General features: G+C 44.1%; 2 protein-coding genes across 3 annotated transcripts in view; both read right to left on the bottom strand.

The window, feature by feature from the left end:
• The window catches only part of snrnp27 (small nuclear ribonucleoprotein 27 (U4/U6.U5)), a 193,561-nt gene that overhangs the window by 157,589 nt on the left and 11,033 nt on the right, over positions 1–24,939 (bottom strand). The window lies entirely within an intron of this gene.
• mxd1 (MAX dimerization protein 1) lies at positions 1,481–24,208 on the bottom strand. 2 transcript variants are annotated; one of them, XM_052067051.1, is made up of 6 exons: positions 23,408–24,207; positions 22,696–22,795; positions 10,166–10,195; positions 6,944–7,058; positions 6,537–6,696; positions 1,481–4,930 (listed from the first exon to the last, which is right to left on the bottom strand). In XM_052067051.1, the coding sequence occupies exons 1-6, from the start codon at positions 23,472–23,474 to the stop codon at positions 4,734–4,736; spliced, it is 669 nt and encodes a 222-aa protein (XP_051923011.1). In that variant the 5' UTR covers positions 23,475–24,207; the 3' UTR covers positions 1,481–4,733. The 2 variants fall into 2 exon arrangements, with proteins under 2 accessions (XP_051923011.1, XP_051923012.1); XM_052067052.1 differs by lacking the exon at positions 10,166–10,195 and having other exon boundaries at positions 23,408–24,208.

The raw sequence follows: 24,939 nt of genomic DNA, 5'->3' as shown, positions 1-24,939 counted from the left end.
TCAAGGCGGCTCGGAAAGATGTGAGTCAATTGACGGAGGCCCAGAGAGGTGTGATGAAAAGGCCGATACCCGAGAGGTACATCCAGATGACCATACCTGAAGCACTCGAAACTGCCAAACAACTGTCTACGGAAACATCTATGCGGAGTATGGACTGGAAACCCCAAGGTCAAACACCTCCGAAGGTGGTGGAGAATGACAGAGCGAAGATCCTGCGCGACTTCCAGATCCAGACTGACAAGATGGTAATGGCGAACCAACCAGATATCGTGATCATAGATAAAGGGCAGAGGAAAGCCGTTGTAGTGGATGTAGCGGTCCCAAGTGATGGAAACATTAGAAAGAAGGAACACGAGAAACTTGAGAAATACCAAGGGCTCAGTGAGGAGCTGGAGAGAGCCTGGAAGGTAAAGGTGACAGTCGTGCCTGTGGTGGTCGGAGCACTCGGGGCAGTGACCCCCAAACTAGGTGAGTGGTTGCAACAGATCCCGGGAACAACATCGGACATCTCAGTCCAGAAATGTGCAGTGCTGGGAGCAGCAAGGATACTGCGCACAACCCTCAAGCTTCCTGGCCTCTGGTAGAGGACCCGAGCTGAATGAGGGAAGGACACCACCCGAGGGGGGGTGAGACGAGGAATTTATATATATATATATATATATATATATATATATATATATATATATATATACGCGCGCGCACACACACACACACACACACACACACACACACACACCCTATATATAAAATCATATGCATTCATACATCCATATTAGTCGTGGTAGTCCAATGTAGGTGGGGCCCATGCCCCTGTTGAGCTTTATGCCTAGCAATGCCCCTGGCTTAGAATTGTGGTGAATTAAGAAATGTTGGTGTCATCGTGCTTTTTAGATATGATTGGCTATTAACTAGCAAATCAGTGCATGAGATCGAGGTACAGTCCATCTCTATCTGGTAGACTATGAGAACAGCAAAGACAATTGCATTTTGTAGCAAATTTAAATTCAGCAAAACAATGCTTTTTGTTATGTATTTGTTTGGATTACATTTGGTTTTGTTCACTTAGGAGCCCTTTTTGTCTCCACCAACCATCACACAAAAGGCGACAGAATGATCCTACTGAGACTGGACCGCGCAAGACCAGAGGCCTGGTCCCACTGCTCCGGCAGCGCAAGTGATGCAGCCGCCCTCTGTGCCTGTTTCCAGAGGTGCAAGTGTTACGCCCCTGGTTGTTTCTGACAAGCCACGTCAGCTGATTATTGTCTCGCCAAGCCATTGGGTGACTTTAGGATGTCTGGGATCCTTGAGGGAGGTGTACTGTTTTGTATTTGTTTGGATTATATTTGGTTTTGTTCCCTCGTGTATCTGTTTTGTCTACCATCACGCAAAACCTGACACTTTAAAACTTGTTCTTGCTTGATTATGAGTGTAATGAGTACGGAAAAAGAAAACAGTGTGAAGGTGCTAAGTAGATAACCAAGGCTTTCAAAATTATTTATTACTTGCACTGGCAAATACAAATTGCTGCCGCACATCTTATGTTGTTTCACTTGTTCAATTCTTAAAAATGAAGTGCACGAAATGGCCACTTTTAGGCCGATTTGGAACATACAGAAGAAATGAGCCGCCTTCGAAGAAAGGCATCATCAGGTGACAGTGATATTTATGGCGGAACAATGGAACAATGTTGTTTATGTGTGTGTCTGTGTTGTGTTAATGCATGACAGCACACCTCAAAAGAATTCGGCTTACATTTCAACAGATCATATTCAAACATGTAGTACATTTTTGTTGAGGGTTTTTTTTTTTTTTTTTTTTTTTTACATTTTCGGGTCAGTTTAAGGCGATACCAGCCACATAGTATGCACAAATCAAATAACTTACAAACATGAACACAAGATCCATCAATGCTTAAACCTGTAGCTTAAATAACTGGTTGTGTTCTTGAGACTCAACAGCTGTCTCTTGACGCAGATGTTGAAAGCACCAGAGCCTGAAATTCTCCATTCACCACATATCTGAACCACACACGCAAGTGTAGGATGTGGGAGTGTATGGGGGGGCGGGGGGGGGGGGGGGAGGGGTGTCAGACTCAAACGGGCAGATCGGCGGAAGACGAGGCAGTGGCTGATGAAACGGAGAACTTAAATGCTAAGGTTAGCATGTGAATCTTTCTTCAAGCAGACACCTTTTCCTTTTTTGCATTATACAACGAAAAAAGACAATTGTTTGTCTGGCGCTTAAAACTGCCGCTACTCTTTCCCCCTCAATAACTCGCTCTGAAGACAGTGAAAAAGTAAGATACTTAGCTAATTGATTACTTTCATCTCAATAACTTTTATGTCCTGACATCACCGTACTGTAACTACAGTCCTGTCAAGGCCTGTTTATGGGCTGTAGTTTTGAGCCTTTTGAGACTCTTTTGTGACCAAGGTCTGGATAACTAAATTTCACATGAAATAAAGTCTTTGCGATAACCATTCCAAGTCCAGATTTGGAGGGCTTTGTCTTGACTTTATCGAGATGCACACAATCAATTGTCCAGGGTCGAGAGACACAAATACATGCAAGCATCAGTGAATTCCTACTTTTGAACACATTTCCTTCCACATCCTCTTCATCACGTTGCTACACAGTTCTCTGGTTGAAGAGGGAAAAAAGCATTCCACAGTCAGAAAACGAATATCTATTTTTGTGATTTTATTCCCCCACTATAGAATCATTTTTGTGTAACATTTTCATGCTTGAGATTCGCAAGAGCTGGCTATCATTGAGTATGGGGGAGGGGGGGGGGTTGCCTTTGGCACCAAGCGGACACGCTGGCTGCAGGATGAAGGACATCTACATTCAAAACAAACTGCAATCCTCACCATGCACGTGTCTTCCTGACCAAACAAAGAGATGAAATATCATAGGACTTTTTTTTGTACCTTGAGGAAGGCCACACGACTACTATTGCCGACAACGCCGCCACCACCACCTTTTCTGTTTTATAATTGTTCTATTGACTTTTTCCATCTTGTATTGGAGAACAGCGAAGCACCACCAACCACGGGCTACCATTTCATCTTCTAAGAGACCGGTGCCAAACTTCCCAACAGACACAAAGCCTTGAGGCACAAGAGACATTTCTAAATATTCTATGGATTGACGAGGCTTTGCGACCAAACTACACATGTGAAACTCTCAAGAAAACCTCACGAGAAGAACAAAGGCTATGTAGAACTAATTAAATATATATTTATATTCATCTCTAGCTTTAACAGATCTAATAAATACTTCTGATAGACATCTGTAAACTATTTACATTACAGTTAGGTTTACATTTCTTCCAAAACAATAAATAGCTGTCAAGAGGGTCTTTTAGACATGATCACAGAAATAAGTCCTCTGTTGGCTGCTTCTTTCACCGCAAAACGTAAAGCAGACGTTGTATTTTAGGGTGACTTTCCTTTTCGAAAGCCTGGCAGGAAAATTTAACAAAAGAAAATGAATGCGCTTTGCTTCCACTTGCCAATCTCTCTATGTAGTGGAATGTTCTTCAGCCTTCAGTAGGTAGACTATCTATTCCAGTGGTAGGGAACTCCGGTTCCTCGAGTGCCATATCCTGCCTGCTTTAGATCCCTCCCTACTCCTGCACAATTGATTCAAACGACCAGCTCATCAGCTATGTAGAAGCCTGAAATGATGATCAATTGAATCAAGTGTGTTGGAATTGGGAGAGCTCTAAAACAGGCACGATGTGGCTCTCGAGGAGCCGGAGTTTCCAACCCCTGATCTATTCCATCCCAGGTAACACCTGGTCAAGAAATAGTGGATAATAGTGCACCGGCACTTGCCAAATCTTTCCATAAACAGGCCAAGGGGCTGTTGATAGAAACTGACAGGAGACCACTGTCATTGCCAGATTCAAGGACATATCGACATACACACGTATATATGAAAAAACCCCACAGTCGTCAGAGAGCGGCAGAAAGCATCGATCCCAAACCCTCCTCTGTCCAGGTGGGGACCAAATAGGCCAGGGTGAAAATGCCTTGCTAGTAACACTCATATTGCTGTTCCATTGTCTGCCCTTTGAAAAGTTTGTAAAACACCTTTTAGATGACTTCTGACGTACGAAAGGGAAAAGGAGTTCTATTTTTTTTAACCAATGTGTGGAAAAGGTTGACGTGTTTATGTTTAGAAAAATCGGATGACTGACTGCGGTGAGCTGGGCAGATAAAAAGGCCCGATTGTGTGGCGCACCTTGTTGGAGCACCGTCTTACTGGGCATCAAGAAGCAATGATGGAACGTGCGTGTTTGTGTGTGAGCGTGTCTGCCTGTCTGTGAACTCTCATAAGTGCTTCCCATACCTCTTGAGACAAAAAAAAGAGGCAGTGGGATATTGTAGGGTAACATTCTCTGGCTGAAAGTTGCATTTGTGATGGACGGAGGGACAAGTAAGGGAGAACCGATTCATTTGACTGGTGTGTATTGCACCTAATGACCGTGAGATAATGATGAGCTGGCTGTGGGCGGGTTTCTCCAAGCCTCTCGGTTATGATGAGAAGTCACTATGTTGTACAAGATCTGCAGACGCCTGGGTGGATGACAGACCTCACAATTGGGTTTGTCCTAGTGGGGAGACAGGAGTGGGGGGTTGCTGAGATGGGCATACGACCAGGGTGTGGCGACACATTCTTGGAACGGGATCAGTGGAGGAGGGAGATGAACCAGTGACCAGTGATGTTTATAGGCTGCAGGACGGCTGCTTGGCCCTCTCCTGAGTGTCCTGCAGGCGACGCAAGCTGGCACTGGCGTAGCCCTCATCACTGCAGCTGCTCCGAAGACTTCCCCGTTCGTCCCCTGAGTCACTCACGCTGCTGGTGCTCCACTCTAGATCACCCAGCAAGTAATCCGTTCCCTCCACATCCACATCCAGGTCCTCTGTGGGCAAGAGGGAAGAAATTGGGAGTCATGAGAATGAGCGCTAAAATCCTATCCTGGCTCGCCGTTCAAGGTGTCCATATATCAAATCGCTCAATGTGAAGGTGAGCTCAGTGAATTCTGCTTCACATTAAGAGAAAGACCCGACCCGGACGTCCCAACCCAAATTATCTGGCAAACCCAATGAAAAGACATGAATGTGGCATGGGACCTTTAGAAATTTCCCTCAATTGAATTCAAAGGTTTTGAAGACGTGTGGGATTCCTGAAAAAGTTTGAATTTCTGGTTGAGTTCTGTGATTGCTGAGAGACTGGGTGCTGGAAGGGGGAAAATGAGTGTGTGGATGGGTGAAAATTGAGTGCTAAGTTGAGGGCATGATCCAAGGTTGTGGTGAATGCTTATTTTTTCATTGAGAAAAGAACAAAATAGAGTTGGACAAGGAGGTTGCGTATAAAGTGAGGGGGGAGGGAGTCCTGGGCAGGGTGATAGGATAAGTGTGGCAAAAAGTGACTTGGGGTTTCCATTATTGGCAGTGATTATACTGGAATAGGGGTGGATTTTAGTGCTGGCAATGGAGTCTTTATAACGTAAAATATGGTTCGTCTAAATTTCTATGTGGATGGTCCAGTGTTTCTGTAAAGACATTCAAGTTGACGAGCTTTGGCACTCATGAGACGGAGATCCAAGGGGCAGGAAGGGCGAAAGAAATAAGTTAGTTTTTAAGCGGAGTGGGGGTCTTGAGAATGTTATGAATTGTTGGAATGAGCGACCAGGTCCACCATGGCCGGAAAAACTGTGTGTCGAAAACTGACAGTATCGGTGATGTTGTTTTATAAACAAAAAGATGATGGACTCACAGAAATCCATGACTTATTGTCTTGTTTGAATAATAACGGGTTGATTTATTGTACTGGAGCTTCTGCCATCTGATGGAAGGTTATTTCATGGTTCTGCCTGTCACTATACATCACTGGGATAGACAGATGACCAAAGATATATTTGTAATTAATGAATAATAATTTTCTGACAAATTAAGGGAAACAGGATAATTTCCCTCTGCACAGAACGGTGCCCTATCGCTAATCTTGGCTACAGTGAAATCAGAAGTCAAGAATAATGGTTTGTTCAAATATTGTTGTTTTGAACTAGATATGACAATTTGAAATTTTGATTCAGACTCCAGCAAGCATCATGGAACTTGACATGCTTGTTTTGCTTTCACGGGCCACATAAAATGATGTTGCAGACCAGATCTGGACCCCGGGCCTTGACTTTGACACCTCTGCCCTAATTCAAACCAGTGGGGGTGTGAGTCAGTGCAGGCCAAGTCAACTGTATGCAACGGTTCTCATTTGTATTATTAATTTATTACCGTTGAGTTTCAGCATCTTTGCAAATGTAAACACAGATGCATCTGATATGTGTCACGTGAAATGAATATGAAATTATCAGAGAATCAGAAGCAGGTATTCATTCGCAATTGAGCACTTGGAGCAACAGATGCGATGCCAAAACAAGGACAGGTAATCCGCCAAGCAAGCATTTTACACACTTTCTAGAAGAAAGAAAGAAAGGAAGAAATGAATGAATCGCATCCATGACCAACCTTGGTCAGAGTCGGATTTGTCAGAGGACACGGCAGAGCCAGTGCTGTCCATGCGGATTCTCTCCACACCGAGCTGCTCCAGACGCCTTCTCAGATGCCTCTGCTCTCTCTGTAATTGTTCTAAGGTGTGCTGGGCTCTTCTGTCACTCTCCTCCAACCTCTGTATAGTGAACAAGAGGAAATAAGAAAATATTATCAACGCTTCGAGCAGTACTATATGACACGACATGGTATAGTGCACTTCTGGATTTACTCATCAGAGCGATACTGGACCAAACTGGACTGTACCACTTGGTGGAAATATGGTCTTTCCTTTCCATGAACTTGATGTAATGATAAGCGGCAGCTTTATGATCTCAACCACTTGAAGAGCAATGTTTAGATGAGCAAAATATGACCGCACTCACCTTGATGTGATCTTTGGCCTTCATCAGGAGGCTCAGGGTAGTGTGCCTGTTGGCATCTGGACCCAAAGGAACCAGAGATTTCAGTCGCTCTAAACACAGTCGTAGGTGTGCCCGTCTAAAGGCAGAAGGGGGGGGGGGGGGGGGGGGGGGGGTGAGACAAAAGGCAGAGTTACACAGGATCTGAATTTTGCATGTCAAGGAACTGGCAGAAAATCGTTTTTCACTTTATAGTTCCGATGTTTTAGGCTATACCGTATTTGTAAAACAGGTCATTACCCATACAGTTCTGGTGGAAAACAGAAAGCAAGCTCAATAATTCACCAAGGCAAAGATTGGACCCTTACTTTGGTCTCCAAAAACATACTGCAAATAAAGTGCAAAATGATGTCAACTAGAGATTTTCAAAGGGTTTAAATGAATTAACATTTCAAACGCAACAATAACAAACTATCAGAAATAGAATATATACAGAAGGCGGTTGATGAATCTGCCCATTCATCCTGTGACATATTTTTCAAACAATTCCATCAATCTCTGCTTCCTGTATTGCTCTCAACTCTCAGTTCTGCCAGTTGCTAAGGTCTGGTGGGTGTTTGAGACTGACTGACCCCGCTGTTATGCAACACACACCTCCGTCTGCAGCTTCACAAACAGGGTGTGTGTACCAGTTTGCATGTGTGAGCCTGAGTGGGTGAGAGTGTTTACGTCAGAGCTCTTCAAATAGTTTACTTGACAGTGGAGATGTTTGTTTCTGCACCTCAAGCCTGGATGAGCTGTTCATACAACTGCAATTTGAGTGTCGTTAAAGTTAGATTTGGTGCAATTGCGCAATCAGAGTCTGGTCATGGCTTAACTGGTTAGACACGATAAACTAAGATTAATTGAGCACATACAAAGTAGCTAAGTAACAAGTATGTAAGTAAGAAGACTTCTATGAATGAAACCGGTAGTTTGTTTCACATCTGACTTCCAAAGTGCAAAGGGCAAGACATAACGCAAATGTTAGCCTGCCTTGTGACATAACATAGTGTGGCCGACACTTTGTCCAAGTTACTGAAAAAAAGAAGATAGGGAAGTGGATGGTTAAGTGGCAGATTATTTTAGTTCAAGTGCCAAAAGGTCACTGTGTCAATAGGTGACTATACAAATAGACAAAAGCTATTGATCTGGGACGTAGCATCTCTCTGAAAACAGAACTGTTCCTTGCTACCCAAATGTATGTGCCTTTTATTAGCCCCAGTCTGACTAAACACGACAACAAGGTCAGCACACCAGTAAATAAATCATCCTTCTGTCTTCGCTTTCAACCTCTGACACCTCGCAGTAACTATCATGAATACTTGGGAGCAACTCGCATCTTACATGTAACAACAACAACAAAAAAAGTGCTTGTGGTCAGAGTTGGTGGTTCAACTATTTAGACATAATGCCTTCATGCACGCAGGGCCGTATGTTACTACTACTATTACTAATAATAACTAATAATCCATCCATTTTCTACCACTTATGTGGGGTCGGGTCGACAGTTTCTCCAACACGTCTTGGGTCGTCCCTGGGAGGCGTCCAGGAAGCGTCCTAATCAGATGCCCGAGCCACCTCATCTGGCTACTCTCGACATGGAGAAAAAGCGGCTCGACCTCAACAATAGAGGAGCAGAGCATGTTCCAATTGGACTCAATGTCCCCTGCCTCCCCCGGGACGTGGGAAAAGTTCTGCCGAAGGTGGACGTTGAAACTCATTCTGCCAGACGCTCCCAACAAACCCTCACAATACATTTGCGTCTGCCAGGTCGGAACGGCAACTTCCCCCACAATTGGAACCAACTCACCACCGGGTGGTGATCAATTGACAGCTCCGCCGCTCTCTTCCGAGTGTCCCAAACATGAGGCCGTAAATCCGATGACACGACCACAAAGTCAATCATTGAACTGCAGCCAAGGGCGTCCTGGTGCCAATTCCACATATGGACACCCTTATGTTTGAACAAGGTCTTCACTATGCACAATCTGTGATGAGCACAGAAGTCCAACTACGTAACACCACTCGAGTTCGGATGGGGAAGGCATGCCTCCCAATCACGCCTTTCCAGGTATCACTGTCATTACCCACGTATGTATTCGAGTCCCCCAGCAGAACGAGGGAGCGCTCTCCAGCACACCCTCCAAGGACTCCAAAAAGCAAAAAGGGTGCGTCCTCTGAACTGCTGTTTAGTGCATAGACACAAACAACAGTCAGGACAAGGCTACCCTCTCATTCACCAGCATGAACCCCAACGTACAGGCACTGAGCTGGGGGCAATGAGTCTGCCCACACCTGCTATGCGCCCCTCACCGTGGGCAACTCGAGAGTGGAAGAGACTCCAACCCCCCCCTCGAAAGAACTAGTACCAGAGCCCAGGCTGTGTGTTGAGGCAAGTCTTACTATGTCAAGTGGGAACCTCTCTGCCTCACACACCAGCTTGGGCTCCCTTCCCTGCAAGAGAAGTGATATTCCATTTCCCTAGAGCGAGCTTCTGCAGCTGGAGATCGGACCGCCAAGGTCCCCGCCTTTGGCTGCCGCACAGTTCATTTTGCACCCGACCCCTTTGGCCCCTCCCACAGGCGGTGAGCCCATGGGAACAGGGACCCACTTTGCCTCTTCGGGCTGAGCCCAGCCAGGCCCTGTGGGTGTAGGCCCGGCCAGCAAGCGCTCGCCAGCGAGCCCCACCTTCAGGCTTTGCTCCAGAGCGGGGCCGCAGTGTCCCGCGTCCGGCAAGGGAAAATGCCATCCAATGTTTTCATTCATCATCAGAGTCGATGACTTTATTTTAGATGACTAATAAATAAAGTTTAACATACTGTCTGAACTTTTTTTTTCATTTTAAAAACCAACAAGATACCGAGTCATCAGAAGAATTTGATGTCAGCTAAGACTACCTTTAAAGAAAGTTCAGTGTACATGAAAATGATACAATATGTGAACTTTCATGACTGCATTTATGAACAGTTACTCTGAATTGAATTTGGGGGCTCTGGATTCCTTGTCCAGTAATAAGAATACGGAGTGAGAAATCGCTAATCACTGATTGACAGTGGATGGTTTCTCCACAACTTTGAAGCGTTTGCATTGGACAGATATGGATGAAGAAATTGGATGTTCTTGTGTGTTGAGGAAGAGAGCACATTGGTGACGTTCATTTTAGGATTACACGAGGCAATTGAAATGGATTTTTTATTGACATACCTGTTCTTCTCCATTTCATTGTGAGTAGACCTGTAGAGAGAAAGGAAAACGTGAGCAGCCAAACATAAGCGGGTACCCCTCTTTGTGTGCAATTACTGCAGCCTAACGGCATGCTGTGGAGGTGTGAGAAAGAAAGCGAGTGAGAAAAGGCTGCGTGGGAGGTTGTGGCAGTCAGAGTGGGCTGGTGTGAGTTTCAAGGAAAATGCACAAAAGGAATTTTCTAAAGTCTGGAGTTCATTCCGTGGAGGAAATGCAGACTTTTATAGACCGTACGGGAACATGTCAGGAGGTGGGCAAATGCTACACATAGTAAATGTAAACAGAAACATCAAGATAGACGATGCCCCTTTGTGTTTACTGATCAGCCGCTCTGCGTCCAACACGGAGTGCGGGGGCGGGTAGTCGGAATAAACAAGTGCCGAAAGTGAAGTCAATAACAAGATGGAATTCTGGTCTTTGGGGCGGGTTACAAATTGAGCATATTCAAATCAGTGGATGTGTATCGTGGGTCAGTCAATATTATTGGTGAGAATTTGCTTGACCAATGCAAAAAGGGAGTGTGGTGGTCTCTCAGGGAAGAAGGCATTCTCAATTCACGCAACTAGCTCGAGTAGACTCCCTAATCCTTTGACCCAATGTCCAAAATTAGCCTCTGTTGCCTTATCTCAGAGGACTAACTTGCACTGGCACATTGTCCCCTTGAATATGTACACTCACCTTAGTCTGAGGGAGGTCTTTCCTCCTGTCACCTGAGATCAAGTGAAGTGTAACTGATTGTTCATTGCATGCTGCACTCGGGATATCATCTTTAGGTGCGCTCACTGCACTGCCCCCCCCCTCCCCCCCCCCGGAAACTGAATATGAATTCCGACGAGTGCAGACAGCCGCTTGTGACATAACACTGCTGGCAGGAGTGTCAAACCACTCATTCAGACGTCATTTCAGTTACTGACCCATCTCCCGTTCCAGGAACTCTGTTGTAGCGTTTCTTTGCAAATGGACGAGTACACTTTCAAGACTGACGTCTTCCAAATTTACCTCAGTGAATAATTTACCTGTAAAGTCCAACTCGAATCCGCACAAATTCAAAGTGGCAGCCAAGTCATACACAAACACACACACACAAATTGTTGGTCCCCTAGTTATTGAAAGAAAGACAAATAATGTGATCACAGCAACAACTTAAACTGACAAAATTAACAAATGATTATTGAAAATCAACCAATTCGAAAAAATAAATCAGATTTTGCTTTCAAATTGTGGTTCAAGAAAATCTATTCTCCCATCATTTCCCAACCGCTTATTCTACCTCGCGATGGGGCAATCCGGTCATATGATTTGACTCGAGTTGCTATTTTAGGAGTTGTGACTTACTTGCCAAAAACTCGATTTGGCTTAGACTCGGACTACATAACTTGACAAGTCATCTTGTTTATAATTTGAAATGTGCATTTGAAAACAGTTTGCTTTTTAAGGAAGGAAAGCAAGAAAATGAAAAACATTGAAGGTTTTTGTTTCATTCATGCCAACCTGGCAACCCAATCGGTATCACTAGTTGGTTTCAAGTGGCGACTTAAACACCACCAGCAGTGATGGGAGCAACTCAGAGGATCATTCATTTAAAAATGCAATGACAACGTCAACTTCATTCGTCATTTCACAAACCACAAGCCAGGTAAGCTGACATCACAGTTTAGCTCGTGATACGAACACTGGTTTGGACCAATTAAAAAAAAATTTGACTGTAACTGTCCAGTGGTTAGCACGTCGGCTTCACAGTGCAGAGGTACCGGGTTCGATCCCAGCTCCGGCCTCCCTGTGTGGAGTTTGCATGTTCTCCCCGGGCCTGCGTGGGTTTTCTCCGGGTGCTCCGGTTTCCTCCCACATTCCAAAAACATGCATGGTAGGCTGATTGGACACTCTAAATTGTCCCTAGGTGTGAATGTGAGCGTGGATGGTTGTTCGTCTCTGTGTGCCCTGCGATTGGCTGGCAACTGATTCAGGGTGTCCCCCGCCTACTGCCCGGAGACAGCTGGGATAGGCTCCAGCAACCCCCGCGACCCTAGTGAGGATCAAGCGGTTAGGAAGATGAATGAATGAATGAATGAAATGAATGAATGAATGTAGCTAAGTAACGTAACAATGGGTGGGATGTTTTGCGAATACTGGCTGAACCATTCCTTTTGACTGTTGTGTTTCGGTTTGCAGTCATGCAAGCACCCTGCCCCGCCCTCTATTTATAACGCAGTGAAGTAATGCGCACTTCAAGAGTTCCTCTGCACCGATCCCTGTACACCGACTCCTACCACTGAATGCAAAGGAGAGAAGCAGCATGCTGCTAGCAATCAATCATGGACAGAAAAAAAGTGTGGAGACATTTTATTAAATCAAGGGTGATCAGATGAAACTGCTTGTCCTCACTAGGGTTATTCTAGTAAAGAACATTCGATTCTTACACTCAGTATCAATTAAGTTAATTACTTTTATGCTATAGCAAACCAACAACATGGCCAAAAAGTCATTCTTTATCGCACCGTTGACAATCACAATTTCATCCATCCATCCATTTTCTAATCCGCTTATCCTCACTAGGGTAGCGCGCATGCTGGATCCTATCCTAACTAACTTTGAGTAGTAGGCGGGGTAAACCCTGAACTGGTCGCCAGCCAATCGCAGGGAAAACACAGACGAACAATCATTCACAGTCACAGCTCGGGACAATTTAAGTGATCAATTAACCTACATGCATGGTAATTGGAATGTGGGAGGAAACCGGAGAAACCGGGGAAAACATGCAATCTCCATGCAGAGGCCACAGCTGGAATCGGACCCTGCACCTTTCTCCAGTGTTGAAATGGATGTGCTAACGAGACAACGACTGTGCTGCCCGAGATGTAAATGCTCATTTAATTTGTAGAGATCATCAGAGTTACTGCACTTATAATCAGTGCTATGATTTGATTTACAACTTGCTTGAACCAAGTAATGACTTGACTTAGCTTGAAATTTGGTGGTGACACAACTTGAAAGATTTTTTTTTTTACCCCACAGTATCTTGGGACTTCCTTGACACGTGAAGGTTACGACCTTAAGACTTACTTGTCTGGCAAATGTGTGACTTAATCACCTCTAAAATGCAAAATCATATTACTAGACTGGCGGCCCGGTAGTCCAGTGGTTAGCACGTCGGCTTCACGGTGCAGAGGTACCGGGTTCGATTCCAGCTCCGGCCTCCCTGTGTGGAGTTTTGTATGTTCTCCCGGCCTGCGTGGGGTTTTCTCCGGGTGCTCCGGTTCGTCCCACATTCCAAAAAGCATGCATGGCAGGCTGATTGGACGCTCTAAATGGTCCCTAGGTGTGACTGTTGGGCGTGGATGGTTGTTCGTCTCTGTGCCCTGCGATTGGCTGGTAACTGATTCAGGGTGTCCCCCGCCTACTGCCCGAAGACGGCTGGGAAGGCTCCAGCATCCCCCCGCGACCCTAATGAGGATCAAGCGGTTCGGAAAATGGATGGATGGATGGATATTACTAGACTTCCATCCTCTATTCTAATATTTGGGATGTGAAACATGAAATATTCAGTGAGATTTTATACGGTCTGAAGGAAGGAAATATACAAAATTACACTGGTCAACAAATTCTTGGTAAATGGCACACAATGTAAGCCGAGAACACACACATTTTGTGTTGATTAAAAAGAATGTTTATAAATAGACCTAACAACGTCATTTTTAGAACTAAATACCATTTGTCTCGTAGAACGAGGCTTTTGAGTGTTTACTGTTTAATTCTGCGTGTTTGTGTGAGAGGAAGAGAGCCGCTGACCACACCTTTCCCAACCTACATTTCTTCTTTTTACTACACAGACAGGAATAAAGATCATTATTATTTTGACAATTAGAACATGAGCAGGTAAGGTATAAAAGAATAACGCATCTGCTCTTTAAACTGAGATTTTTCATGATTCTGCTCGTTCGAATTCTGACCAAACAAGGCAACACTGAATCCCATCTTGAGACTGCCACACAACACAATTATAGGTCTTCACACTAAATGAATGGTTCATGAGGTATATTTTTAAAATGCATATTTTATACAAGCGAACCAAAAAAAAATGTGAGGACTTAAGTCACGATACATAAAACTTGCGCAGCATATCTCGCTCTGTTATTTACGTTATTGTTGTCATTATGATTGTTATCCAAGACGTGGTTTTGCTCAACACAGTTGAAGATTTAGTTGAGGCACAACCATGCATTGCTCAAAATTGTGAGACGAGGCTGTTACAATTCTTATTTTATGTGCACTTGACAGCTATGAATGCACATGTGCCTTCGTACTGTTTTTTCTTTGCTATTGGTGTTTTTTTTGTGGCTTTTTTGTGTGTTTTTATTTAAAGAAAAACATTGCATCACATTGAAATGGGCTGCTAGCTAAAATAATTACAGATAAGATTAAGAACTTCACAGGGTGGCTAACTAGCATGCAAAGGACTCCATTTACTGCTCCACAAAGATGCAATTTGCATATTGCGATGCAGTTACATAGAGTACAGAGTGTAATGTATGTACATGAGGGAGGTGGGGGAGGAATATCTCCTTCATGTATGTAATAAAGGAGCTGATGCTCTCCCTGTCAAGAGTGGGAACCTTGCAGGGAGGACGCAGAGAGTTGGGGGGAGGTGAGGGCAAAGGTTACAGACATAGAAAGCGAGAGTGAGGAAAGAAAAAAAAAGCCATGACGAGGAAGGAGAAAGGCATTACAACTGACACATGTATATATACACTACCATCCCCCACCACTCACACATCTACTCCACAGAAAAACAACGTGCAATGGATGAGCCTTGATTCACACTGAGAAATACTTTATGAACTCACTCTTTTTCACTTAATCTGCTGTACATGTATCATTCACACACACAAATGTGTGCAAAATGCAAATATCCTCTGAAATAGCAATTCGATTTTCAATTTTACATGAACATTTTTCACTTGGAGCAGTTATACACACATAATATTACTGTCCATCAACAACAGTGAAAAAAATATTTTGTCACACAACAGCTGCTTTAACAGCTCTTTTTATGGAATCAAAACAGAGCGATAATAAACATTATAAAGTGCACATCTAAGGTAAACAAGTACTCAGCCTATAGTGGATTTAAGCCATGGTTTGCATACTTCGTTTTTCTCAAGTTTGCTTTCAACACAGCAGTCAGGCTATGTTGGTCCTTGCTCAGAAGTCTCTCTACGGTTTTGTGTAGACATCATTTCGGATGACTCCACTTGTTTCGATGACAAACACTGGAGACGTTTTATTTTCGCTAGGTTGCTACTATTGCACCGGTGAACTCTTTGACGTGCCTCGCTGTCAGACGAACACAGAGAGCTCCAACCCGCTTTATTTATATGGCCACGGAACACTGTAACCTTCCACACAAAATAGTTCCAAACAAGTAACAATCGCGTCAATGGCATACATCGTATTTGACAGGCTACCTGCTCTTTATTCACCAGAGGCTCATCAACCTAGTCTCTATTTCTCTCCCAAAACAGTGTCTTCTCGTCCAATCTCTGTACACAGCTTGTAATAGAGGCGGGGGGGGGGGGGGGGGGGGGGGAAGTACTCACATTAGCTGTGTGCTTGGCCATTATGTGGTATTTCAGACTAGACGTGCTATGATGATAACTCAGTTTACGACTGCAAAACATACAGGTAACTTTCGTCTTGTCAGTGGAACTATCTAGCAACTTTTTTAAAAGTAAACTTTCCATTCATAAACTCTTTAACTCATTCAGTAACAGCCAATTGTAGACCAAGTCTGAAAAGACGTTTAAAAACGTCTTTGGGAGTGAATGAGTTACCGTATTTTCAAGACTATAAGGCGCCATTAAAAGTCTTAATTTTCTCCAAAATGGACAGGACGCCTTATGGTGCGGAGCGTCCTTTGTATGCGCTAGGTTCCAAAATCTGACTGACAGCCGACACGCTGTTTATATAGAGAAAAGGCGGAAGGTGACTGTGGCCAGGCATGCGGGAAAGAAGTCGGCCAATCAGGGAAGGGTGGGCGTGTATATATACATATATGGAGAGAGAGAGAGAGAGAGAGAGAGAGAGAGAGAGAGAGAGACGAGAGAGAGAGAGGAGAGAGAGAGAGAGAGAGAGAGAGAGAGAGAGAGAGAGAGAGAGAGAGAGAGAGAGAGAGAGAGAGAGATGAGAGAGAGAGAGAGAGAGAGAGAGAGAGAGAGAGAGGAGAGAGAGAGAGAGAGAGAGAGAGAGAGAGACAGGCAAGCTAGGGAGCAGTCCGCCAATGGTGAAGGGTGGGCGCGTAAGTGGATGCTAAAGGGACGCCGCAAGCAGGTACCAACACCTGTATAGAGTGTGGCAATGTGCATTGTTGCAAAACAACTCCGGTTTTGGTTTCTAAGAACCCCTGAAAATAAATTCGACAAAGAGACACACCTACGAAGCTCAGTTCAAACTTAAAGCCATCGGTTATGCTTTTGGCATGCGTGCCCATCTCACAGCAGCGGTGAAAGATCAAGTCAAGCAAATGAACTCTGAGCTTGCCGTTATTCCCGGAGGCTTGACTAAAGAACTCCAACCGCTGGACATTGGCATCAACCGGGCGTTCAAAGTAAAGTTGCGAACGGCATGGGAACAATGGATGATCGATGGCAAACACAACTTTACAAAGAGTGAGAGGCAGCGCTGGGCGAGTTACGCCACAATACGCAACGAGAGTGAACGCGGCGTTTTTGATGTATTACGGTACTTGCACAATTGCTCAATTCTTTCTACACACACACGCGCTGCCACCATGTTTCGCTCTCTTCTTTACTTTCAAATGTGGGAAAGCTTCACACGAGAGAAATGTTGACTTTGCTGTTGCTGCTCCTTCTTTCCGCTCGGCAATGCGTAGCAACTCACACTAGCATGTGATGCGTTCAATGACAACTGGGATGTGCAGTCCTCTGCTTCTGATACAGAGGATGAGGACTTTGATGGATTTCTGGGTGATGATTGATCGAAAAAACGTAAGAACATTGTACGATGGCTAAATAAAATGCACCCGAACTCAGTTCTGCTTTCGTTGCCTTTTTAAAAACGTGTTTTTAGCTTGTATCTGTATGTCTTGGCATGCTACCGTATGCTTCAAGCTAACGTGTTGGCGTGCGCGCATGCATGCCGTATGTTTAAGCTGGCGTATGTTTTACCACTGTAAAACTGCGCCCATTGGTACAGTGCGGTCTGTCTATGTGTAAAATACAGAAATGTCACCCATTAATGAGACTGCGCCCAACCGTACGGTGCGTCGAATAGTCGTGAAAATACGGTAAGTATCCGTTTTCTGTGTCTCGCGCTGCCGTGGCTGGCAAAACAGACACGGGCGTGGACTTCTGCAGCGGGCCAGAAAAACTTGTTTCTGGTTTATTTACAGAGCAACGTAACATCTGCTGTGATGTGTCCCGCGTTAATCTCGCGAGAAAAAAATGTAATCCCATTAAAATTCATTTAAATTAATGCCAATAACAACGCGCTAAACTGACAGTTCTTATATATATATATATATACACACACACATACACACACACACACAACTGAAATGACTACTGCAATACAGACCACACAATGACTGAACTGTACATTGTGTTCGAGCAGTCTGAGGTGATCGAGGGACTGCCAGTCACTGAAATGTCTCCCGCAGTCACCTTGACTGACCCACTTTGCCTGAACAAGTGGTCAGTGGCCCTCAGCCAGACACTTGTTTGCAGCTGCCACTGCGTAATTCCATCAAGCACAATAAAGAGACAAGACATAGCTCTTCACCAACGAAGTAGTCACATCCCATTCATTTAGAAAGTCTACACACCCCTTTTCAAAAGTTTCTGTAGTGTTGAAAAAAAAGGCCAAGACAAGTCAAAACATTTTTCACCCTTAATGTGCCCTCAACCTGTAAAAATAAACAACCGAAAAAATGTGGTTGCACAAGTGTGCACACCCTCCGATCACTGGGGATGTGGCTAGGCCAGAATTAACAAATCCCATATAAATTGTTAAATGAGAGTCAGCCTACACATTCCAGCCCTGAAATAGATTAGATCTTCTAGTAGGCTTTTCCTGATTTTAGGGTGGGAGGGCTTCTCAAGAAGCTTATAGGTTTGACTGCTTTTGATAATGCTCTCATTGGGCTTCACTCTGAGGCTTGAGCCAAACATCTTTTGGAAATACAACCAAAATTTCAACTTTGGTTTCATCAATCACCACCAATCACCACCCGATTTAAAGTATTGCATGGTTGTGGGAGCACCATGCTTTGTAGCTGTTTATGTTCTCAGTTTAGGCTTAGCCAGAATCCATTTAACTGGTGGCAGGTGTGTACTGGCTCCCATTTAAAATGAGTTTGAATGTGAATTGATTAATTCTAACCACAGCCACATCCCAGTTATAAAAAGGTGTGTACAGTTGTGACATCACATTATCTCATTTTGTTATTTTGACTTTCTCCTGCCAAATGATTGAAAAGTAAATCCATCGGGCTGTAGAGGAAGTTAAACAGGCGTGTGCAGACTTTTTATATCCACTATACATGCATCCGGCCACACCACTGGACAAAATTTGTTGCATTGTTCTGTATTAATTAAGGCCAGAATCTATGGCCTTGAAATAAAATTCTTTATTCCCTGCCTGGCCTTACCTCCGTATTTGAGGATAGACCATGCTTGTTACCAGTCTCATTTTTACAATACTGTACATCTTTATTGATGTAGCACTTTCACAACAGCTGTAACAAAGTGCTGTCCAGAACATATAAAATATCAATATTACAACAGAACACATTTTTAGTCAAGTATTTCCACAGCATCTGAGGTATCGCTGTGAGTTTGCTGCACGGACACATCACCTATTGCTTTTTGTGAAGTGTTGGTGTGGTCAATGTATAAAGTAATGATTAATAGTTTGTCAACTTCCTTGACGCATGGAAAAGTCGACTAATCGGTTCTATCCCTCAAAGTTGTGGATAAATGGCTCCTTTTGCAACAAATAAATGGGCATAATGGCTTCGAAAACGCTCAGCACGATCGACTCAAGGGTTGCCGATGGTCTCCTTGTTATATGTAAAAGAATACAAAATCATTTGGCTCAACCTGTTAGTGGCCCCTCGATCAATTCAATACACACGGACGCACACGCACACGTACACTTTTTTTTTTCCAGAGCCAACCCCTGTAATTTTTTGTGGAAAATGCATATTGGAACTTTATAAGAGTTTTATTTTTTTGTTTGTTTGTTTTTTTTAGGGTTTACCTCCCAAAATATATATATATTTTCTTTCCTAATGTATTTCAATGATCGTCAACTATAACTGGACTTTACCTACAGACTCACCTGGGTTAGAGCTCAAGGACCGACGGTATTCAGATTTTAAAAAAGGAAAAAAAACGTTTTAATCTCAATTTGTTGATTTTCTTTTCAATCACTAACATTTTTGGCAAGAGTTGACCAACTCACAGGCGAGTCTGTGCAGCGCCGTGGTTGTATTTATAGCATTGTAAAAGTCTTAATCATTTCATTATTCTGCCACTTGTTGAACTTTTGAGTGACCGAGTCACTTCGCCACTGCCAAAGTTGACAAAGAAGCTATAGCTTCATGCCAAAAGGGCTATGGGAGGGCATTAAATTGAACATTATTCTGCCGTTTGTTTATCAGTCAATCATATCATTGTGGCATACGCAGAGCAATCACACACCCGTATGATATACTCCGGGACAACACGTGATTGATCGCCGCGTGCATTTGTTTATGCAGCCAAGCTGACAGGACTGTAGTGGCAGCAGCTGATCAGTCAATATTCTGTCCAAGTGAATTCACATCCCCCTTTCATGAAAGGGACATAATGAGGTACATTATGTGCAAGCTGGATAGTTTGGACATCACAGATCCTATCAAGCGCCATGGGGGATTTTTCAAGTATTATGACAAAAGATGGGGAAAACTACAACAACTGATGAGTCTTCACCAACATACAAAGGCTCGGAGGGTTAAAAGTTTTTGTTATGGGTGCACTCGGTTGCAACCAGGTTGCCTCGGAGCCAGAGCTGGGCTGGCTGGCGGGCGGACGGTTGTGTCGGCGGCAAGCCAGACATCTTCGCAAGCCTGAGGTCCCCGCCACGGTAGCTGCTACCAGAGCAGGTGAGCAGAGACCGGCTGGGGTAGGCCGGCCTCACTCAGAGGGCGTGTGCAACGCGGCGCTCGCCGGGATGCCTGCCACAGTCTCTGTCACCACGGGCAGATGAGGAGGTGATGCCGATACGGTGCGCCACAGCCTTGCTGTAGAACGGGTGCACCGGATTGCACTCACAGCATCCCCGGTGCTGGAAAGCAATCCGCTGGCCGGAGGAGCCTTCACCCCGAGCGCTGGTGCTACGGCTTAATTGTTTTTTCGTTTGGCAGCCTTTAGAATGCTCATGCATTCTTTTGCCCCTTTGTTGTGGCACCCTGCTTCACAAAACAACTGTGTACATTGTCAAAGTGTGGCATTTCCTCAAATCAGCGACATGTTATCAACCCTGCCAAAATTGCCTTTTTTGCATTTGGTGGAGGGATGCGCGATGCCAATGAATGTCCGCAGCGTGTTTGTTTTTGTACATTTATTACTTTTTAAGGGCGGCCCGGTAGTCCAGTGGTTAGCACGTCAGCTTCACAGTGCAGAGGTACCGGGTTCGATTCCAGCTCCGGCCTCCCTGTGTGGAGTTTGCATGTTCTCCCCGGGCCTGCGTGGGTTTTCTCCGGGTGCTCCGGTTTCCTCCCACATTCCAAAAACATGCGTGTGCGTGGCAGGCTGATTGAACACTCTAAATTGTCCCTAGTTGTGAGTGTGAGTGCGAATGGTTGTTCGTTTCTGTGTGCCCTGCGATTGGCTTGCCGATTCAGGGTGTCCCCCGCCTACTGCCCGAAGACAGCTGGGATAGGCTCCAGCACCCCCCGCGACCCTTGTCCGGATCAAGTGGCTCGGAAGATGAATGAATGAATATTACTTTTTGATTACTATTTTGATCTGAGCTATTATTATCTATTATTATTATCGAGAGGAGCCAGATGAGGTGGCTTGGGCATCTGATTCGGATGCCTCCTGAGCGCCTCCCCGGTGAGGTGTTCCGGTCATGTCCCACCGGGAGGAGACCCCGAGGAAGACCCAGGACACGCTGGAGAGACTATGTCACCCAGCTTGCCTGGGAACGACTCGGGATCCCCCGGGGAGAGCTGGAAGAAGTAGCTAGGGAGAGGGAAGTCTGGGCTTCCCTGCTAAAGCTGTTGCCCCCGCGACCCGGCCCCGGATAAGCGGTAGATGATGGATGGATGGATGGATATTATTGAAGGTGTAAGAGTGCACTACGTGTCCTAATTTAGTTAAGTGCAATTTATACATCATTACAATACCATTAAAATATGGTATATAGAAGTGATTGAAAAAATGCATATTGGATTATAAAAAAGTATAGTGTATGAACCTTTTGATTTGTTGGCTATTCCATTTGTTAAAATTGATGAAAAGCATAAATGTGTGCTGATCTTTTTGTTAGCATTGAAAAATGAGTTGAGCATCTCAGTTAGGCATGGAGAGGCGTTTTATTTTGATGGTTAACACCAGGGCCTCTGAGTAGGTAAAGGTGGCCCTGACCATGAATAGCGGGGGTCAACTGTATTACTTTGTGTTGTAATATTTCCATTCACCACTAGATGACAGACATCACTTACTTGCACCTGCGTGCAGGACAAAAGTAGTCCTTGTACTTAATGTTTGTTTTTTGTTTTTTTTTTGCTGTTCAGCAGTTTTGTGCTGTCCTTGAAAGGTATTTTTTTATACACCCGAGCCCTTTGCATGATGCAGTATGTGGTTATGTTTTGACTGTCCAAACCCTTTCTGCTGTTGAAGGCTAGATATTTTATGCATGCATTGAGAATGAAATACATAAGTGTGATGAACATTAGCTAAAAAACATGCATTAATTTGTAATACATAAGTATGTCGTCCTATATGCCCCCCTCCTTATAGACCTGATGAAAATTTGCCCCCCCACACCCCTCATCAGTTATCTTGTCCGACCCTGTTCTAGTTTGTCATCTAAGCAGTCATCCTAACTACAACAACCAAGATGCTTCTGTTCGAATGTAATTGCTGTAAATTTACAGAGAGCTGTCAAAATATAATAATACATTTTAATTGTAAGCGCCTTTCACAGCGCTCAAGGACACTTTACAACAAAGAGCAAATAATAAAACCACAGATAAAATTATAAATAAAAGAAGAGAAAGATTTAAGGTGAATATGCAAGTCTGAATAGGTGGGTTTTGAGCTGGGTTTTCAATGTGGGAAGAGAGCCAATATTACGAATATATGGCCACTATGGCATCACAAGTGGTAATTGAAAAATACTGGGGAGTGAGATGCGCTGTACAGGGGGAGGTTATGATGGGATGCTTGTTGCAGAGTTTTAAAAAAATTGAGGTGATTCATTTTTACCTGCTACTTAGGTTTTTCTTGCTTTTGCTTTTCCTTTTCAAACTTTCCCTCTCTCGACTGCTGATGAATGGTGGCATGGAAGCATAGCCATGCTCAGCTTCTGCAAGCACATAAACAATGCAGCCATTGGGTCAAACGGTGTGAAATAGACAAATAAAGAAATAGGAAGAGCAGGTTCTTTGTTTTCCTTTTAGCATTCATTTGACGTATTTGAAACTTAGGTAAAGCGCAATTAAACATTACATGCCCCATCTTCGTTACACTGTATTTTCTCCCCTCAGCCTGGACAATGATGTCATCTTGAACTGGAATAAACCCCACTAGCAAACCACAACAGCAGGAAAGGAGGGGCTATAATAACAAAAAATACCCCAATGTCTTGGTCACATCGCATTGACTTTTTCAATATAGAAATAATCGTAAAACATGCGTAGAATGCAATCCAAGAGCGGCTTTCCCCATTTGCCTTCAGTTTACAGTAATCGCATAAACATGCATGAAATTGATATGAACATATTTTGAGGGTGAGCGAAACATACTGCAATTCTTTGCAAAATACACAAAGCGATGAAATGCACGAGCGCTTTATGTCAAAACACGTCGTTGTTTTAACATGATAGAAGCACAAACAAGCCACATAAAGGGGGAGGGGTGTCGCTGGATATTTCCAAAGCATAAAATCCATAACAAACAAGAATAAAATACACTTTACCTCGTTCCCTGCGATCGAGATACTCGGCTGCTTCGATCAGCATTTGCACCATTCCGATAGCCGTCATGTTCAATAATAATAATCACTGATATTAAAACAATCCAATGGGTGATCCGTGGCTGTACACAACCTGCTCTTCGTCCGCACACCAGCTTTCTCAAACTGTTTTGCCAGCGGTTATTTTAAGTCAAGTGTTTGTCTCTGCGACGAAGTATCAACGGGTTTGAGAAAACTTTAAATGTGCCACAAGACAAAGCAAGGCAGTTGCTATCTCTCCTGATGCTGTTCCGAAAATGTCAGCTGATGTGGTTCAGGTAGAGGCTAGCTTTTAGCCTCTCTGGCTAACACTTTCAACAGCAATGGATGCTTAATGACTTTCCTCCAAGACAATTGTTAACAACATGTAAACCAAGCCACAGACAGATTCAAGTTTTGGCTGGCGCTGAAAAATAAGTCGAACAATGTTCTGTCAGGAAACGAGATCGGGCAAGGTTTGAGTCAGTCAGACAGAAATTGTCGAAATGAGCGATGAAAGTTAATCACGAGTTCCACTCTTTGAGCCACTCTCTCCCTGGTCCAAAACAACGAAATATTGGCCTCGTTGAGTGCGTTTGCAGGGAACAAAAACGAACCAGGTCTTTCTAAAAGTTCGCTCGCCGATGTCATCCAACCTTATCAGAAGATATGTTGATAGCTAGTTGTGCTAGTTCGTCACTTCAGTGATCACGCGCAGCACGCTATGCTAAATTGGCCACCACTATCGGACACCGCAACCCTATCTTCCTTCTGAATACTCTTTTACAGTGGCTCTTGTGTATACGGGTTTGGATGAGAGTCTGTTGTTGCATTCTATGGAATAGATTCGCGTAGATGTGGTTGGTTATTGGCAATCGTAACAATATACTTCTATTGAGCATTGGATCTGTCAATCATTATAATGGTATGACGTCAGACGAACTTGAAGTCGGGGATCAGCCATTTTGGTTCATGTTACCGGCCAAAATAGCTCCTTCGACGAGCCACAATGGAGGCTGTGCATCCGAATACCTTTGTCCGCACCGATTGGTTGAATTGTGATAAATCCGCCAATCATTGGCCACGAGTTGTAGTCGTGACGTCCCATCTGAAAGCTAACACACTTCCTTCACGTGTTGTATTGCGGTGTAGGACTCTGATTGGATCGAGGAGTGTTTCTTGTCTTGTGTTGTGGTCCGAGATTTGTTAAATGTATATGCCTTATTTTTATTTGTTCCTGCGTCAGCGCAGGCGTATATCAGGGATCTCAGGGTCAGGACAGATAAAAATGATCTGAAATATCGTGCAGTGTCCACTGCATCCATCCAGCATTTAACCGTAGTGCCCTGAAACTAGGTTATGACTGGAAGAAAAATACATATTTTTTTAAAAAGGTAGCTACATTTATCAACATGGTGTTGACCGCTTTGGAGTAAACAGAACAATATAGTGGTAATGTACACTGCTCAAAAATACAGGGAGCACAAAAATCATACATCCTAGATATCAATTAAGGA

Source organism: Hippocampus zosterae, chromosome 6 (assembly GCF_025434085.1).
Source record: "Hippocampus zosterae strain Florida chromosome 6, ASM2543408v3, whole genome shotgun sequence".
Classification (NCBI taxonomy): domain Eukaryota; kingdom Metazoa; phylum Chordata; class Actinopteri; order Syngnathiformes; family Syngnathidae; genus Hippocampus; species Hippocampus zosterae.
This window is presented reverse-complemented; position numbering and strand designations above follow the sequence as displayed.